This window comes from Rhinatrema bivittatum, chromosome 16 (genome assembly GCF_901001135.1).
Source record: "Rhinatrema bivittatum chromosome 16, aRhiBiv1.1, whole genome shotgun sequence".
Taxonomy (NCBI): domain Eukaryota; kingdom Metazoa; phylum Chordata; class Amphibia; order Gymnophiona; family Rhinatrematidae; genus Rhinatrema; species Rhinatrema bivittatum.
In genome coordinates, this window is record NC_042630.1 from 22,638,319 (window position 1) to 22,659,122 (window position 20,804).

Below are 20,804 nucleotides of genomic sequence, written 5' to 3' on the forward strand. Positions count from 1 at the left end.
ATAATCACTTAACAAATATCTTTCCAAAGGAATATTATTCCATAATGTTGGTGCTATGCAAGAAAAAGCTTGTTTCAAAGTTTGCTGCAAGCGTACCTCATTAATACTCGGAGTCATCAGCAACTGTTGGGATACAGAACACGAAGACCTTCAAGGATGATATATGTTGATTAATTGCTTCAGATAAGCAGGACTCTTACCATAAATTACCCAGTGAACTAAAGATAAGATCTTAAAATTTACCCGAAACTCAACTGAAATCCAATGTAAATCTTGCAAAATTGGTGAATTATGGGTGGAAAGAAGACAGCCCGAAACCACTCAAGTGCAGCATTCGTTAATATTTGCAACATCTCCACATTGCATTTAGGAAACTCTATATAGAGGGTATTGCAATAATCTATACAAGTTAAAACACATTCTTGCATAAGCGTCCTAAAATCATCACGATCCAAAATAAACTTCAGTCTAAGCAACTTTTGTAACTTATAAAAACTTCTTCTTATAGCAGCTCATAGATGTGGCTAAAGAATAGATTCTTTTAACTGTGCAGTAAAGTATGCTTTTAGATTTCAGAAACACATATCTATATGAAGACCTACAACTTGTATACCTATTTGCTGCTCAGTAGTATGGTGCTTTCTCCAAAGATGTTCAGCACGTCTCATCATCTATTTTAGTTGAATCAAGTTAGCATTAAATCATGGCACTCTATTCCTTATCACTTTACACTTAATAATCTTTAAAGGGGCAACCTTGTCTATGGTTCTGGTCAACAGTTCTTGAAAAGATTCAGCCAAAACATTGGCTGATGTAACCAAGTCTTTTTTCACACCATCCCATTCCATTGCAAATTCACCTGTATCTGTTTTGCCCCTCGAGTATCGAATTAAATCAATTTGCCTCGCCACTCTTAAGGGAGCAGAAGAGGTGAAACAAAAAGACATTAAAAATGATCAGACTATAAGACTTCAGTACAATATAACTCTGAAATTAGATAGTCAGCTGACAGTGATGAAGTAAGAAATAAGAGATCTAATGTATAGCCAGCATGATGAGTAGGGCAATTAATCAAGTGGACCAGCCCTAATGCAGCAGTCATAGACAAAAAATCTTTGGAGAAAGCATCAGGCCCATCTGCTCTTATATTAAAATCTCCAATTAAAAGTAATGATTGATACTGAAACATTAATGAAGAGAAAAATTCTAACAACCTATTCAAAGGATTCTCTAGATTTACCTTGGGGAGGGGTGGGGAGCGATAAACTAACCCAAAAGCCCAGTGTGCAAAAGTAAGAATTAAACTTTCATGCCCATCCCCAAGTTTATAGCAAGTAGATGATATGGGATAGTGGCCCAATAAACTAGTACCACCCTGCCTCTCCTACGTTCATCTGATAAATCAGATAGCCCAGAGGACATAATTGTTTTAATAATTGAATATCAATATCTGTATGTCAGGATTCTGTAATAAAAAAAACCAGGTCCACATTATGTTCTAGGATCAGAGTAAAGATAATGTCAAATTTGTTTCCAATAGAACAAGCATTTATATACTGGACCTCCAGGGAAGCCAAATGAGCTAGACTATCATTACTTTTAAATCGAGTCAAATTTTGAATGAATTGTGTTACTGATGCCTCAGTCTGGAACATGACCAGAAGAACTGCTTTGTCTGTGGACAGATGTCCCTGTGCTCGCAGAGATCCAGGGCACTTCACATTGAGGAACTGCATAAATCTCTTTGGAGTCACAGTACATTCTTGTCTTGCAGTGCAGCCTCATTGGGAAAAGAATTGAACAGAAGCTCTTCAAAAACTCTCCCATCCACTCAGGCCGAATCTGTGAAGTCGAATTCCACAAGTTGTCCTGTATCGAAGACAAAGCAGCATAAATTTTTGGAGCCATTGCAGCCTGCATCAAAAAAGCATAAACATTCTAGGCAGGGTGCATCAGCATCCTTCACGTGACCCTCATCGGCACCGTTGGCACCAACTGACTCGCGTCCAATACATCTTCCACCAATACAATCAAAGCAGGGAGCATTGAGGTGCTTGATGCAGGACAAGCCGAGATGCTCGACACATAGAACTCTGATGCACTCAGCACCCTAATACATACAACACACCGATGCATTTGCTGAATGATGCACTGGTGCACTTGATGCTCTGATGCCACATAAGCATGCAGCCTTAATGCATACTACCTTGCAGTCATACAGTACTCAGGATATTATATCCCATGATCCCACAATGCACAGTGCAAGGACTCATGGCGGAGCTCCACTGCAACCAATGCAGTATCGCTGACTTGCACCAAATTCCTTAACATGCATCTCAAAAGACCCATCAAAGCACATTAAAACATCCAAGGTGTCCAAACAGTCTACCCCATCGAAGCCACTGATGCATCCACCTCAGATTTCAGTTTATCAGGCTACTTTGCCAACACAGTTCTAAATAACCTATTCTAGATCTGCAGGAGGAGACAGGTTGCCCCTGCCACCGCCAATAACCAGAACACTTATCCTGCCTAGACTAGTGGTGTAAGGACTTTGCCTGATATTGCAAAACCAGTAACCTCCATAGTGCTGCTTCTAGCAGACTGCTCAGTCTCATGCAGGAGCCTGTCCTGGGCTTGAAGACATATCATTCGTTTAACCAAATCGCAGGCTTGATGAGGAATTTCTTTACCTCTTTGACCAAGGAGACAAGGAACATTCCAGCCTCTCCTTTCATCTATCGCTATGGCCATGCCACAGACTGGAGCCCTGATATCACCTATGGGGTGAACTTATCATCAGAACCCTTGCTCAAGGGTTCTTTATTGGAACCCTTGCTTAGGGGTTCTTCATCGTCATTTGCATCGGATTCTAGTATGTTAGAAATGTTAGACCGTCCTGCTCCTCCTCTGAGTCGACTGGAAACTCCCTACCCCCGGTTCACCCTCTTCTTCACTGGAGTCCTGGATAAGCAACCTTTAGGCTCAGATGAAGATTCTACTGGCATAGCCTTTGACCCTCTTCAAGATCCTTCGAACCACACCTTGTCACAAGAATGGGTACAGCACTAGACATCCATGTCCACAAAGATAAAGACCTCACTTTGAGGTTCTTGGACTTTTCCAAATATTGACACTCAAGCTGAACCACTGGTCCTTCCATGGAAAATCCAGCATAGAGCTCACTCAGAGACTCAAATTCATCGGGGCTTGGATAAACTTGATATAGGAAAGATATCATGATGTTCTCAACTGCAACCTCCTTTCTTCTCAGCGCTTATCTGCCAGATGGCTCCTGGTATCCCTTGGTCACATGGCAGCAGTCACCTATCTGGTTCTACTGATCTGTTTTCAGATCCGCTACTTCAAATGGCATCTTTGTACCCACTGGGATCAACTTACTCAACTGCTGTTGTCTCAAGTGCAAATCACAGTGTCTGTGAAATGAGAGTTACGGTGTTGGCTACGCTCGGGAGCTGTCAAGGAAGGAGACCCTCTTCACTCGCTCCCCTATTAAGTGATTCTGGCAATAGATGCCTCCACCAAAGTATGGGGAGTGCATACCAGAGCCCTTCAAACATAAAGCATCTGGACTCTTCAAGAGAGCCATTATCAAATCAATCTTCTAGAGTTAAGAGCAATCAGATATTCTCTATCAAACTTTGAGCTGCTTCTTCAAAAGAAGAGCTTCGTGAATTAAACAGACAATCAGATTGCAATTTTTACGTCAACAAGCAAGGAGAAATGGGATCATGTCCCTTCTACCAGGAAGCCCTAAAGATCTGGAATTGGGCAGAAAGAAATTGAGCTTTTCTAAGGTCACTGATCTGCCAGGCATTTCCAACATGCTGGCAGATCAACTCAGCAACCACACGAATGGCTGTACGGCAATCAGTAGCTGATGAACTCTTCAGTTTGTGGAGTCTACAGTTGGTGGACCTATTTGTGTCACAGCAGAACACAAAACTAAATTAATTTTGCTCAATTCTGACAAGCGATCACTGACTACCTTAAGGCATTTTCCTCCTCAACTGGGGACAAAGCCTCATGTATGCTTTTCCACTATTACTGATTATCACCAGAGTAGTGCAGAAAATTCTTCAGGACTATGCTCGTCTGATCCTCATAGCACCGGTGTGACCCAGACAGATCTGGAATGCATATCTCATTTAATTTTCCAGCAGTCCTTCCATACATGTTGTTAACTTAGGGAGATGGGACATTATAGCATCCCATATTTTCAGCCTTCAACCTCACAGGTTGAATGTTGAGTGCTTAGTGATCGCTGATCTCCACTTACAGAGAGTATGGATGTACTAGTCTCTTCTAGAAGAAACTATGCATTCAAATGGAATAGGTACTCTAAACGGTGTTGTCAAAACACTTTGGACCAATTTTCTTGCAACCCTAAGCACCTAAATACTTGCTTCACCTTTCTGACTCAGGTCTTGCTATCTCTTTGGTGCAAATGCACCTCAGAGCTATAGCAGCTTACAGCATTCAAGTAAATAGCAAACTGATCTCTATTCATCCATTGATATATCATTTCATGAAAGCTCAATGGCATGTCAAACCCCCCAGTACAAAAACCACCTGTTCTGTGGGACCTGAATATAGTCTTTTCCTAACTAACGAAGCTTCCCTTTGAGCCATTGGAGTCAGCTTCTCTAAAGTACTTGACATGGAAGGTGATGTTTCTTGTCACAGCAGTTTTGGCTAGGAGAATCAATGAACTTCAAGCTTTCATCCATTATTCTCCGTACATGCAATTCTTCCACAATAGGGTGGTTCTCCATATTCATCCAAAGTTTCTGCCAAAGGTCATTTTGGATTTCCATATCAGTCAATCCATTGTTTCCTAGGCACCATGTGCATGAAGGCGAAAAAGCCCTATGTACTCTAGACTGCAAAAAAGGCCTTAGTGTATTACAAGAAAGAAACTTGGTTGTATCGTAAAATCTCCAACTGTTCGTCTCTTACGAACCCTATAGGCTAGGCACAGCACTCACCAAGCATACTATATCTGACTGGTAGACTGAGTGAATTCAACACCGCTACACCTTAGCAGGACTGCAAGTCACAGACTCTGCAGAGGCACATCAAGTGAGAGCCATGGATGTTTCTGTTGCTAGGAAAAATAAGTGAGTTAGTATTGGATAAGCAAGGGTTGCCTTTTTCTTGTCGGAGAAAAAAAAGTTTGTGTGTGGTTGAACAGGGCATGGCCCTTGAAAGAGAAGTTTACTGCCAGTGTCTGGAAAAAGAAAGAAAAGTTGGAACTGCAAAAGGGTATAACCCTTGAAAGAGATATTGCAGCCAGGAAAGTCTGCCAAGGTAGAAGAGCTGGGGTGCCCACTCCCAAGAGTCCAGGCCATGCACAGAGGTGAATAGCTACAGATGGTGGCTGAGATAGAAGAGATTTGTGGCAGAGATAGAGAGTGAGATGATGCAACTTGTTAGAGAGATCACCAGGCTAAAGAAGAAATTGCAAGAGCCAGTAGAGCATGCACTAAATGAGAGAAACAAGAGATGTGCTGATGTTGACATAGCTTCCTTGCACTGATGTACTCAGCAGATTAAGAAGGAACCTGAGTCAGGGGAAGAGATGGTAGAAATCCAGGAGGCAAAATCATTATTGCAAGGTGGAGAACAACAGCAGTACCTTAGTGAACAGTGGCACTTCTCATGGACTATGCCAAACAAGGAGCTGAAGGACTGAGGCCAGAGAAAGAAGGCAAGGAATGCACTGAGGCGGGGGTAGCCTCTGTGAGCCAGGATATTCAGCTATCTGAAGAGGAGTCAGTTTGTATTCTGGAGCATTGGGCCACTATTCATCAGAAAGTGAAGGAGGTGGAGAAGGCTAAAAATGAGAGTGAGAAAGGGATACAAATCCTTGGAGCCTGAGCTATGAAGGAAGCGGAGAAAATGAAAAGTCCCGAGGAAGAACAGAGAGTTTTTCACGGAAAATAGTACCGCCTTAAAAGATATAAGAGAATCCTTATAGAAAGAGTTCCAGAAAGAATGTACCTCTAAGGAAGGGGATTGGAACTCAGCTTCATATGGATTAATGTAAGTGATTGTGGGAAGACAATGAGCAAAGGGCACAGTGGGTGGTTTTGGTAACTGGGGCTTGGTTAAGGGTAATCCTAGCAAAATGGGAAAGAATGAACCTGTAGCCCTTACCCTGGGTAAAATTGGCAAGATGTCTGGAGAATTATGTAGAAAACAAGTTAAGATGCGAGGGAAGGGTCAACCCAAGTTCAGGCTGTGGAAATATACTGGAGAGAGAAGTCAATTTCCTGGAAGAAAACCCTCCTTAACTAGCGCTGCACCAGACATCTAGTATAAGTATAAGGCAACCAGGTAGCTCTAAGGGTGGGGCCCTGAGAGCAGGGTTACAAGAAAACTCCAGGGACTCCAGGAGAAGGCAGCTCCTAGTCATTCTGCCCTAACCATAAATAAGAAGGGAAAGGCAGCCCCTTTAACATAGTTGTCCTACTTCTAGTAAGAAGACTGTCAGTGTGAATGTTTAACTTGAAATTGTGTTGCTGAGAGTAAGCAGACTATTGGTATATTTTCTACACTGTAAATAAAGCACTTGAAAAAGCCTCAGACTGCTCATGCTATCTTTCACTTGGAACTGGCAACTCAATCTGTTTGTCATCTGATTCTGGATCCCAGGAAGATAGACAGCCTGAAGAAAAATGTTTTGGGAAATTGCTCATCTCCAAACTTTGCAGGCTTCCTGACAAAGGTTGACTGAGTCTATCTCTCTCTGTTTGTTGATATAGAGCATGGCTACTTGGTTGTCTGTTTGGACTTTGAGTAATGAAAATAGCTCTCAGTTCTAGAGAGTTTGTGTGACGTATTTTTTCCATTACCAACCAAGTTCCTTGAGAACAGAGATTGTTGAAATGAGCTTCCCAACCTTGATTGAAAGCATCTGTAGTTATTGTTTCTTGATGAAAAAAAAGTAACTTCTGAATAAGTTGATCAGACATAACCACCATATCAGAGACAGGATGAGTATGGTGAATATTTGCATTGTGGGATAGTAGTTGAAGATGTTGATTGCTGTGAAATTTCAGATGCCATTGAGTTTGTCTCATGGCAAGTGTTCAAAAGGGGTGACATGAATTATTGAGCTGTATTTCGTTACATCTTAGTGCTACTTGTAACATTCTCACTCTGTGTTAACTGCAGACACTCAAAGGATCCTGCCAAACATTGTTCAGGTCTATCTACTCCTGAACACATGCCCCTAAACTGGCAACTTCCTGCTCATCAGCTGTTTACAAGCTGTTCCTTGGTGGTTTCTAAGGACACTGAAACCACTAGGGTTGCACAGTTCCTAGAAATAAACCTACAGACCAGATACAAAATATGCTGGCATCATCTGCACAACACTAACAAACTGAAGAGTTTATTAACAAATAGCAAGAACAGTGAACAGAAAAAAATATCTAATTTGCAAACAGCTACAGTTAAAATAACTAGGATTCATACAATTAATGCTAACTACACAAGTTTCACTATACTTAGCCGGGGGAGATTCAGAAGCTGTCCTCACAAGGATGTGTAGAGCTGGGGCAGGGCCTTGGCACTGATCTGGTTCCTCTGGCAAATTCTGGGCTAGGTCACTCTGGAGCTGATACTATACACTCAATGAAAGCCCAAGGCACTGACTATCTAACAAATAGCAATACTGGGGGAATATGCATTCCAAGCCTCATGTTGGGGTACATGGCAGGTTAACCTGTTTAGTCCTATCTGTCAAACTGCAGAGGGGCCCATACATAAATGATGTCATGCTTCGACCGGGGTGGGGGGGGGAGACTTTTAAAAAAAAACATTTTTTTTTTACCACTTTCAGGACAAGGCGGGGTTCTGAGTTGAAAGGAGGTTTGCTGATTTGTGACTAAGTGTGATGGGGGTGGGGTTGATTTCACGCCAAAATAGTGTGATGTCATTTATCGACGGCCCAAGAGCACAGCAGGAATTAGACTGCCACCTGCCTGACAATTCAAGGATTTCAAGGAAAAGGAGGTCTTGCTAGGAAAACAAAAAGGACTCCGTGCAAAACAAGACATTTCAAAAGGCACAAAGATCCCATATTTCATCGCAGAGCAAGCATTTTCATATCAGTAATTCTGAGTGTCAGGATTATTGGTATCAAAATGCTTGCTCTGCATTGAGGAAGAAAGTGTCCAGATGAGTTCCAAGAAAGTCCATGACATGAGACAGCTCTAGCTTGGATTTTGGGAAATTGATAAATTGTGGGGATTGAAGGGTTTTCATGGTATGACATACTGAGGAACGAGTTTGTAGAAAGGTCTGGCCTGATATGAGCCAGTCATCTAGGCAGAGAAAACAAACACATTGTTTAACCTTAGCAACTAACACAAGGCATTTTGAGAAGACCCTGAGAGCCGCCTTAAAGTCAAAAGGAACAACTTGATACTGATTGCTCTCTATAGTAAATCATAGAAATTCCTGTGATTCTTGTGAATTGGAATGTGTGTATGTGAAAACATCCCTGAGATCAAGGGTTGATTGCCAGTTGTTGATCGCTAATTGAGGGAGGATGGTACTTAAAGAGTTCCTTCTGAAATGTTCCTTTTTTTAGATGTTTGTTGAGATCTCTGAGGTCTAAAATGGGTCAAAGTCCTTCTGTCTTTTTTGAAATTAGGAAGTACTTGGAGTAGAAACCTTTGTTCTTTTCCTGTACTGGGACAGATTACCCTGCATTGGCCAAGAGGCGAGTTTATAGCTCCTATTGCAGAAGTTTGATTTCTTCTACAGCTAGAGTGATTTTTTTGACGATTGTTTTGGGAGGTGGATAGATCTGAAATGTAATTGGTATCCATGCTGTATGACCTTTAACACCCAATGATTTATTGTTTTTGAATACTATACACTGGAATACTGGCTTAATCTAAGCAAGAATTCTGGTTGAAAGTATAGTAAAAAAAAATTCTGGTTTGATTTGGATTGAGAGAGTTGAAGAGACTTGGTTTAGGCTCATTCTGTGACACACTGCCTGGGCTGCTGCTGCTGCTGAGGGTGAGGTCGTTGAAAAGGATAAGGCAGATGTTTTTCTCTTTGATCAAAATACTGACGTTTAGAATATTTATTTGAAAAATCTTAGTCTGCTCCTCCAATGAAATTATTCAGTGCGGATTACAAGCATGCACATAAATAAACACATTTAAAACGAATACCAAAAATTTATAAAAACAGAACACATTAAATACATGCACTTAAAAGCTTCATTGAAAAGCAATGTTTTAACCATCTTCCTTAAAAACGTCCAAATCTTGCAGTTCCCGAGTTTCTAATGGGAGTGCGATACAAAAGGCGGGCACCACAAAAGAAAAAGCTCTAAGAGATAAAAAAAACAGTTTAGGGAAAGTGCCATCAGAGCTACAGGGAATAAAAAACTGCACATAATCTACATATAAAAAAATACAACACCCCCAAGTCTTTTAAAACTGCACTTAAGAGGAAACATATATATTAAATAATACTGGAGACAAGGCTAATCCTGGGGAACTCCTGAATTCAGTACCCACCAAGACAAGCAAGTTCCATCTATATGCACCTGCTGCTTCCTCACCTGGAGAAAAGAACTGAACCATGATAAAACTTTACCACTGCATCCAATCTACATAAGAACATAAGAAAATGCCATACTGGGTCAGACCAAGGGTCCATCAAGCCCAGCATCCTGTTTCCAACAGTGGCCAATCCAGGCCATAAGAACCTGGCAAGTACCCAAAAACTAAGTCTATTCCATGTTACCATTGCTAATGGCAGTGGCTATTCTCTAAGTGAACTTAATAGCAGGTAATGGACTTCTCCTCCAAGAACTTATCCAATCCTTTTTTAAACACAGCTATATTAACTGCACTAACCACATCCTCCGGCAACAAATTCCAGAGTCTAATTGTGCGTTGAGTAAAAAAGAACTTTCTCCGATTAGTTTTAAATGTGCCCCATGCTAACTTCATGGATTGCACCCTAGTCTTTCTATTATCCGAAAGAGTAAATAACCGATTCACATCTACCCGTTCTAGACCTCTCATGATTTTAAACATCTCTATCATATCCCCCCTCAGCCGTCTCTTCTCCAAGCTGAAAAGTCCTAACCTCTTTAGTCTTTCCTCATAGGGGAGTTGTTCCATTCCCCTTATCATTTTGGTGGACTAGCAAAATCATTTCGTACCATATCAAAGGCCACAGAGATATCAAAGTGTACCAAGATATTTCCAACACCCTAATCTAAACTACATTGTAAAGAATCAAAGAGAGATTTTAAAAGCATTGCATGTGCAAAAATGCCCACATACATGTGGATATGGGCTGCATGTGAGCAAAGCGGATTTTAAAAACTGTGATTTACATGCGTATATATATACTGTGCGTGCATAAAAAATAAGGTGGCGAAGGGGGTGGAGCCAACTGTTACATGCGTAACTCCATATTTTAAAACCAGAGGCCGCAAATGCACGGCGGCTTGTTATCTGCGTAACTTTGCTGCTGCTCATGATGAGGAGCAATCCTGTAGATCTCATGTTTTAGGGCTTACAGGACAGGGTGAGAGGTCTGGGTCAACGGGGGGGGGGGGGGGGGGGGGGCGCATTCAGGATGAAGAAGCAGAGGGGTGTAGAAAACCTTGATATTGACTGGGCAAACTGGTGGACTAATTGAAAAAACTGGGAATGTCCCTTGTGCTAGCATTTTTTAAAATCAGTTTACATCTGCGCATTAAAACCGACAAAGGCCTATGGAAGATAAGCAAAGAAGGTTTGCTCGAGTAACCTCTTAAAATTAGGAGCATACTTATGCACGGTAGAGATATTTTAAATCATATGCACCCAAGTGCGCGCATGATTTAAAATTCCAGCGTATCTCCGCTCATGTGTTGCTATGCGTGTGTATGAGCGCATGTGCGTTTGTGTTAAAAATAGTCTGTAAGAGAGCAAGCAACAGAAGGATTCTGAATTTAGGCTATTTTTTCTTCAAAAAAAAGAGACAAGCACGTCACTATTAGGAACATCATTATTATTACAGAATGGCTTTTTAGATAATCTTTTCACCAAACCAAATAGCTCAAATGGGTGACTCACTGATTTCTCCAGGGTCTTAAGCAAAATAATCTATTGTCCAAATTTTAAATCGCCCGTGCCCCTATATTTCGGAGGTTATGTGCGTGGCCGGTCCTTGTACGTGCCGCGCACATTTCCGGAAGGGCCTGGCCACGCGCGTAACCCGCGCTGTGCGCCGAAGTGCCAGGCCTCTGAAGTGGCGGGCTGGGGTGACCCGGGACAGTGCCATTAGATGCTGTCCCAGGGAAGTGCGTGCCGGCAGCTGGCCGGCACGCAGACGATACTTTTGCTCCAGAGGAGCAGTAAGTATTAAAATAAAAAATTTGGAGTAGCTAGGTAGAAGTCGGGGTGGAGAGGGGAAAGGGGAGGAAGATTAGGTAGGGGGATAGGGAAGTTCCCTCCCAGTCTGCTCCTTGATTGGAGTGAACTGGGAGGGAACTGGAAAAAAGGACGATCATGTCGCTGCGTGTAATTTGAAAATTCCCCCTTGCACGCGCGAGTCGCAGGCTGCCCACACATGCGCGTGCGGATGTTAAACTTCGGCGTGGATGTGCGCATGGACATTGTATTTTATAAAATGCGCATGGCGACGTGCGCATATTATAAAATTGGCGCGTCCATGTGCGCGCACTGGGAAGCGTGTGCACATGGGCGCGCACGTGCAAGTCTTAAAATCAACCCCTATATTATTTCAAAAGTGAGGTATACTCTTCTTTGGAGGAAACATCATGCATTTACCTTCATCACTTCTCTACTGTTCTTTCTTTCTTTTATTTTTAATACTGAGGTTGGAACTTTCTAGATGTAGAAGGTTGTTCTTTTATCACCAATGATTAGGTAGATAGAGTAGCATATAAATCTTTAATAAGATCCACTATTCCTTTTACTTTTTCTCCAAAAAGTTTGTCTCCTGTACATGGGGCATCAGCAAGTTTTTCATGTACAGCTTGAATCCAAGGTAATCTTCTGGCTCCATTTTTGCTGACGTTCTGGAAAATAGGTCATATGCTTCATTTGTTATTTATTTATTTAGAAAACTATTATCCCACTCAGTCCCACAGTTCTCGGTGCATAAGACTAATGAATGCATAATTAGATATTACATTTGATGTCCCTTGTTGAGATATTATGGATATTTTTACTGTACTGTGCCTTGAGCTTTGAAAAGTGGGCTAGAAATCTTTTAAATAAATACATTAAATCAGATAAAACAGAAAAAAACAGGTTCCTCAGCTTTTTGGAGAGTTGGTACAAAATGTTGTGTGAAATCTGATGGAAAATCTTGAGTTATGTTTTGTAGCTTTTATAGGCAAGAATACATATTTAATTGATTTGCAGCTGTTCTGGAAAAATTTCTTTACTGTGTTTGTTTATTTTATTTATTTAATACATTTATATTTCACTAATCTACATTTCTCAGCGGATTACATCAGCACATACACAGTTAAAACAAAACAAAACAATATTATCAATATAAAACAAATAAATTCAACAGAAAATTCATACAAGCACATCTCTAATAATAAATATCCAATAGGGAGAGATCACACTAAAAGGAAGATGCTATCTAGTATATGCTATAGAGAACACGTGTGTTTTTAACTATTTCCTAGTAAATCTGACTGTACCCTAATCTCATCAGGCAAGTTATTCCACAGATTCGGGGAGGCAACAGAAAACATTCTGTTTCGGGACATAGCAAGTTTAATGGAGTTATGAGATGGTATCTCCAAGAGATTTTGAATTAGAGATGGCAGCAGGCGGTGAGAGAAGACTGGTAAGGATGAGACCAGTGACCATGTATGCAGGCCCTTTCTCCTCCCCGCCAGTCCTCCAAGAAGTCCATATTCAGACACAGTCCGGCTAGCAAAGTTAGCCAGATAAACTTATCCGGCTAACTTTGGAGGCATATTCAATCGTGAAACTGCACGATTGAATATAGTTGACTATCTTAAAGTTAGCTGGCTAACTATAGCCAGCTAACTTTAAGACAGATCTTTGACCTGACCAAACTAAGCCAGCTCTGAATATTGGAGTTAGCCAGCTAACTTAACCAACTAACTCAACTCCTCCCACTTACGCCCCTGGAACACCCCTAACTTACGGGCCGATACAGTACAGTGCGCTCCGGTGGAGGGCACTGTTACCCCACGTTTCTGTGCACCCTCCGCGTTTCTGTGCACCCTGCGACTTAATATCATGGCGATATTAAGTCGGAGGTCCTAATAATTTAAAAAATTTTAAATTGGCCCATGACTTGAAAACCGGACACTCAGTTTTGCCGGTGTCCAGTTTCCGAACCCGTGGCTGTCAGTGGATTTGAGAACCGATGCAGGCAAAATTGAGCATCGGCTGTCAAACTTGCTGACGCTTCCGTCAAAAAAGAGGCGCTAGGGATGCGCTAGTGTCCCTAGCGCTTCTTTTTACCGCAGGCCCTAATTTGCATAGGCCACCCTCCTGAATCGCACGCCCAGGAGAGTGGCATGTGCGTGCGCCGGGAGAGCGGGCGTTCGCCAGCTTTCCCGCGCGTTTTTCTGAATCGGCCTGTCAGCTGGCTAAATTCTAGCCAGTTATTTTATTAGCTGGCTAGAATTTAGCTGGATAAGTGCCCAAATATTAATTTAGCTGGCGAACTTCTGAGTTAGCCTTCTAAATGCTTTTGAATAGGGACCTCCAAGTTTTTATCTCTAGAGGACACTGTACTAGAAGATATCCATAATTCATTTGCATCCATAGAGGATCTATGCCAGGAAAGATATTAGAATTCATTTTAGATGTTTTTGCCTTCTTTAAAGTTGATTCCTTTTGATGGCCTGGACAAGATTGAACCTTTTGCCTGATATCTAGTTTTCTTGACAGTGGTAGTGTTAACAAAGGTATCTGTCACATTCTAGTCTGGAGCTCCTGTAGTAGCTTAGGCACTGTTTTGGAGGTTCAATAAATTTTAGTAAGCCAAACAACCTTGGCTGTTAAGGGATGAATCTAATGGTAGTCCAGTCCTCATTATTGGACTTTCTAGTGCAAGAAAAGAGGAGACTCATGTAATGGCAGGGATGCAGCCTGCACATGCTAAGATAAACCTTCTGGGCTTTTCTGAACTTTGAGAGAGCTTCTGAATCTTAGCACTATCAGATGACGTCACCCACTTGTGTGGCTGATCCATCTCTTGATTTTCCTCAGGGAATTCTGGAACGTTTGGTTCTGGGAAAACCTGGCCATATAGCCAGCGTATTCACTATCTTCCCAAAAGTCAAGTAGCTCAGTTAATGTAATCTTTTGCTGTTTATGTGCGAGTTTATGCTGCCATCTGTTGGTAATTAATTGTCACTGAGCTGAACAGGCACCAAAGACAGCAGCGATCTGTGCCTCAGTCTTAATCCCAGCTCTATCAGTGACTGTCAGGCAGATGCAGGTAGCTGAGCATTAAAACATTTTGCGCTTGATTTTAACGGTTTTAATGTTCAGTTAAAAAAAATATTTTAAACTCCCAGTACAGTAAGCCAATGCTATACAAATGCATCAGGAGTTGAAAAACGCACATAAACTTTAAAATGTGCCTTTGGCAAAGGCCAAAGGCACATTTTAACTTGGGAAGGAGAGGCGGCATTACTGCCACCACCACTTAGTCAGATAAGTATTTATCTGGCTATCTGGCACGGTTTGCCGATACTTAGATAAAGTACTTATCTAGCTAAGTAGTGGTGAACCACACCAGATATATCTAAGTGGCAGCGGCTGCCGGCAGCCACCCGGAGTGTTCCTGACTCCCCCCCCCCCCTTTTTTATTTTTTTTGTAGTGCTGGAAACTCCAGGAGTTAAGTTTCCAGGGTGAAAAAAGATTCGCTGACCAAACACAGTCTCTCTGTGTCAGGGAAAACTGCATATATAAGATTTCCATGCAAGGGCGCTAAGCAGTACTCCCTTTTAGGGATGCACATTTTCTGCTTGCAAAACTCCTTGCTGCACCCAAGGCAGTACGTTTTGTGCACAGAAAATGATCATTCAAGTGCAGGCAGAAAGGAGCATTTGACTGAATACACTTTTATGCATTGGCCTTTGTGCATGTGAGATCTCAAGCAAATCATTTTATCTCCCTGAGTCTCAGTTCTAATCTGTGAGTCTCACTGACTGTCTGTGAATGATCTCCTTGTGCCTCTATTCTAATCCTCAGATCTGCCACCGATTCTCTATCTGTGACCTGAAGCACAGTGGTAATTAAAAAAAAAAAAAATGGTACCAGGTCAGGTCCAGGGGGAGCTGTAATGGGGAAAAGGAAGCAAGTTTGAAAAGTTTCCAAGTTGGTGACCACAGCTCAGGATGGTCGTCTTATTTCTCTGTACCTTAGTTCTAAGCCTGAGTCCCTTTTATGCTAATACTTAGAACCCCATTATGTGAGATAACAAGGTAGGTAGTCAACAATTTGCATAAAATCTCTGAACCTGCACTGCCTCTAGACTACAGACCATTGACAATGGCTATATTCTCCGGATGTGTGCAAATATCTAGTGCAAGACCCTTTCACAGCATCAAAAGTGTTGTATGCAGCAGGCAAAACAGATATTTGTTTGATCAAGGCCCTGGTTGCAGTCTGGGATTCTGTGTTTTATTTATTTATCTTAGGCGTGGCTTTTACATAATTTTTCTTTTTCTCTTCCAGATTTCATTGGCGGTTACCGCCTGGGGCGTTCCGCGTCTACCTCTGGTGTGCGCCATGCGGCTTTTCATGTGCAGAGGCAATCTGCCCAAGGCAGGGAGAGCCAGAACCAGGTAACACTTGAACAGCCTCAGGAAAGAGTACAGAAAGTGGAAGAGGATTGTGCAGCAACATGATCTGAATATGGCAAGCTCTAGGGAGGGAGGGAGGGAAGGAAGGAGGGAGGGAGGGAGAAGATGGATCAACTTGTGCTGGCAGAACAGCAGTGACAGCACTAAGGGGGATGAGTCTTATAAGAAATGCTTTCACTAGTCCTTGGCCAGCAAGGCAACTGTGGGTTACCCAGGGCGTACAGGAACTAAAGAGGAGGAAAAAAAAGCAATGGCATCAATAGTGAGCAGTGGCATAGCAGACAAAGTTAATGGATTAACTTTATTCAAATATTCAGCCGCGCTTAATCTGTTTATTTTAGTTATTTATTTTAAAATTCTTCTATGCCACCTATATTAAAACAAATCATTATAAGCAGATTACAAAGCACCAAACTTAAAACAGCAGGAAGAAATAAAACAGGACAAGCTACATACTGTAAATAAACATAAAATCAAAACCTATTCAAATAATTGCTGTAAAATCGAATAAGCATTTAGGGCCTCATTTAAGTATCGCAGGCAAGTATTTAGGTAATGAGGGGCAGGGGTCGACCCGGGGGGTGGTCCTGTGCTAGCCGGCAGCGATCGCACCGTTGCAGTGCGATCGCTGCCGGTTTCACACCCAATAGCGCTACCATAGAAAGTGTAGCTATTGGGTGTGAAACCGGCAGCGATCGCACCGTTGCAGTGCGATCGCTGCCGGTTTCACACCCAAAAGCGCTACCATAGAAAGTGTAGCTATTGGGTGTGAACTCGGACGCGAAAAGGCCCTTACCTTTTCGTCATCCGTGGCGTCTTCGCAGGGTCGGCCCCGGTGACGCCCCGACTCCTCCTCTTCCGGGGCCGACTCCGCCCCCATCCTGGTATGGCACGCGACAAGGGACTTTTCGCATGCGAAACGTCCCTTGTCGCGTGCGAGCCACTTGGAAAATGACCCCCTTAGTCAGATAACTGAAAAGGTGTCTGGCTAAATGAAAATGTGGGTACTTATCTGGCTAACTCCTAGCTGGATAATATGTTATCTGGCAATAATTAAGCTGGATAAGTGAGGGGCATTCTGGGGGTGTAAATGGGACAAGTTATCCTGCTAACTCCAAAATGTATTTTGGCCCTTAAACCTGTCTTAACATTAGCCGGGTAATGTATGCTTATTTATTTTTATTTATTTAGACATTTTATATACTGTCGATCCATTTATAGATCACAACAAACTGACATTCATAATTATAACACAATTAACAGACAAATATGGATTGGTTACAGAGGTGATATGCAAAGGCAGGCATTTATCTATTAAATCTAATTGTCTAGTACATATTAGCACTGATCTAATTTATTTATTTATTTATTTAAGTTTTTTATATACCGGCATTCAAGACTAGTAGTCCCATCATGCTGGTTCACATAGAACAGGGGTGCAAATTAAAATAAAACATAAACCATAGTGCGGAAAAAGCAGTTACATATAACAGGGATGATGGAACTTGGCGTAGGAAAAAGAAAGGAACATAAATAACAGTAAAATTGAAGAAGATGGGTTTTGAATGTTATGAGTTAAATCACATTGGTGTAATACATAAGGCAGAGAGTTTGGATGATGAAAATACGAGTGATGGTTTTCATGCCTTAGTCAGTGAGTTGTTTTGAGGATCTTGCATTCTATCACTTGATTCTTCAAGGTTTAAATTAATATCTTTTGACCTTCTTGTTTTTGTGGTTCTGATTATTCTGATGTTTATCTGGCTAACTAGCCAAGCCATACAGCTGCTGAATATGGACCTCATAGTTAATAAAAGGTTCTGTAAAGTCCATAGATAAGCTCAATATATAAATTATCTTTATATTCTTCATAATAAGTCTATAAATGCCTTCAAAAACATTTTTAAGTGAAAAAGTGCATTTTCATACATAGGCTAACAGATAACATAGAAATGTTGGGCCAACTATTTTAATCATTACATACTTAAAAAAAAAAACACTTATGTACCTTATTTGGGCTTATAAAGTAAATTATTCCAAATAATAACAAAAGTTAGAAATTTTTTTTTAAAAAACATATCTTACGAGGCATCAAAAAGATTGTGCTGTTAATGCCCAGGGTTTTTTGCTGATCGTCGATGCTTTAATTCACAAAAACTATAGCCCTCCTCCCACATGGAGCCATGTTTTGTCTGCAATGGCCTCGTCAGGGGGAGGATTTATTCCATTGTTTCAACTAGGCTAGACTTCCACTGAGCTCAGAAAATTTATCCTACATTTTACGCTTTGGAAACAATACAAATGCATAGTAAAATAAACACATTTATAAGTCTTTAATGAACTTAAACATGTCTTGTTTACAAAACATATTGGAATCACAAAAAAACAGGCCATTAGGTTCAAAGATTTCTCTGTTGGTCAATGTATGAAGATCCACTTTTTCATTTGCATTTTTCACTTTAAAAATTGTTTGGAAGGCATTTATAGACTTATTGTGAAGAATATAAAAATAATTTGTTTTGTGCATATCTATGGACTTTATGGTATCTGTTTGTCCAATAGTATAAAACATTGATATTTTCCCCACATTTTTTTGTAATAAAAGGTACTAGCCTGATTAGTCAAAGTCTAAAGGAATGCTTCCTGCTATTTTAAATGTAACTATTAGATTTGAGAGAGTCATTTCTGCAGATGGCATTGGCCGCGCGCATTTAGCTAGTAAGCAGTAAAAGTGAAAAGCCCACCTATACCCCAGTCTGACCCCTTTGTTAACCGGATAAATTTGTGCATCCAGATTAGTGGGGAGAGGGGAGATATTTTTAACCGGTTAGATTTATGTGATTATAAACTGGATTTTATCTGCATAAAATATTTTGAATATTGGTTGCAAGGAGAAATGGTCAGGGTTGGGAAAATATGAATGTAAAAGAGCAGCAGGGTGTTTGGGGTGTGTGTGCGTGGTGTGTATGTGTGTGTTCATCTTTTTGCTGAGTTTTTTTATTGAGCTTTTTTTGTAATCAAAAACTGAAAAGGTTTCTAAATCAGTGCATTCTTTTCTTAATTTTTTCAGCACACAGCATTGGTGCAGCAGCCCCACTGCACCAATTTGCTGAATTCATCTGTTGTTGTACTGTGGCTTTGGAAACCAGCACCAGTGGATTTTTTTTATATTCCCTTTTTTTATTTTTAATAAGTCACTGCCCCGTAACTGGATTACTACTGTTTTATAATTTTTTTTTACATGTTCCATTACTGGTAAAAGGAAACAAAGCAGAATGTTTAGGATGTGTTGCACCATAGTCTCTGTTAGATGGTGTTGGCCACTAGCAGCTCAGGGTTTCTAGGTCTCTTCTTTTGAGATTGACTCCATTTTTGTTTTACCCCCACTGCATGAATGGAGCTCTTAGGGAAATCAGAAGTAGAAGGGTCGAGAGAGCAGTATTGGCTCACCTGTCCGTAAACCACTGAGCCAGCTCTCAACTTTAGATCCCTCCCTTCGGCCAACAGGAAAAGCCTCCGGATCACTTTTTTTGAATGCACAAAACATTGAATCTAGCAATGCTATCTCATCCCAGTTCAATTGAACAGGGTAATCCACTCCTGCTTTTACCCTTTTGCTTGCATGGGGTCTGTAGTTCTCATTTTCTCATTAAGTTCCATAAAACTGTATGGGTAGGGGTTGGAAACCAGGACTGGATAAGACTGTTCTGTTGACCTGGGGTCAGATAACAACCCTAGTTGCACTGCAGACTGCTGTTGCTATCAAGATAAAGAGTCCCAATTTGTTTTGCTTTGTTGGCAGGGTGTGCAGGAGCCACAGTCGAGCCAAGGAGGCAGAGAACGGGATGGTAAGCTGCTGGAGGTAATCGAGAGAAAACGCTACCTCTGCAAAGAGATCAAAGCCCGGCACAGACCAGACCGCAGCTTGTGCAAGCAGGAGAGCATGCCCATCCTTCCCAGTTGGAAAAAAAACACAGAGAGCCGCAAGACGGGGACACCGCCCTGCCGCCGGCAGCAGACAGTCCTGTGGGACACGGCCATCTGAGGATTGGCTACGCTATATCCGTGGACCTCGAGCTCCTCGCAGACGCAGCTGGCCGCGTCAGGGGGTTGTCCGTCTGCACCTGAGGCAGGACTAACAGGTCGCCTCTCTAGATCCCCCTACTAAAGGAATGCGTGAGATCTCTGGGTAGGGGTGGGGGTGGGGTAGTCCGACTTTAGACAGAACATGAGGAGCTACAGTCCAATTTAAAGCGTGGGAAGGCAGAATCTGGATTATGATAAAGCAATCTGTATGGTACTGTATATTCATTAATTTATCTATTTATTTATCTAACTCGGTGTCAAGGAGCATCCGAGCACGGACATACAGAGTCCACGGCCCCACAGTCAGTGTATGGGAGTGTGTGTCTATGTGCATCCATACACTTTTGGAATTCCCTTAGAGGTTTTGAGACACACATGTTTAACATACTTCAGATTTCACACTAGAAACAGAAGGAATTGAGAAACAAGAGCAACAGAGTTATCACAAGGAGAGGGACCTCGTGGCAGAGATGGGATTTAGGGTTCTGTTTCCCCTAGGCATTGTTTGTGGTGACACTTCTCACCTTACTTACAGGCCGATACAGTAAGGACACGGTAGAAAAAGTGCGGCAGTGCTGGGCGCCCGCTCGTTTGCCGCGCGCACAGTTCAGATCACCTACTGCTCGATACAGTATTTAAATAGCATGCAAATGCAAGCCGCGTCCATGAAGCGCAATCCATTTTACTGTATAGAGCGCTATACAGCATCCTGGGTGCGCTGGTACCTGTCATTTCAAATGACATTTGAAATGACAGGTACCAGGTAGTGGATCCCAACTTTAAGCAAAGAAAAGGATCAGAGAAGTATCAGCCGGCCTAAACTCTTGC

General features: G+C 41.8%; 1 protein-coding gene across 1 annotated transcript in view; it reads left to right on the forward strand.

Annotated features, from left to right (window-relative positions):
* The window catches only part of NYAP1 (neuronal tyrosine phosphorylated phosphoinositide-3-kinase adaptor 1), a 66,768-nt gene extending 46,181 nt beyond the window's left edge, over positions 1-20,587 (forward strand). The window contains exons 6-7 of the mRNA XM_029581920.1: positions 15,763-15,872; positions 19,693-20,587. Of these exons, the coding sequence (XP_029437780.1) occupies positions 15,763-15,872; positions 19,693-19,935 (353 nt within the window). The 3' untranslated portion in view covers positions 19,936-20,587. The remainder of the gene's footprint in view (positions 1-15,762; positions 15,873-19,692) is intronic.
* The last annotated feature ends 217 nt before the right edge of the window (positions 20,588-20,804 follow it).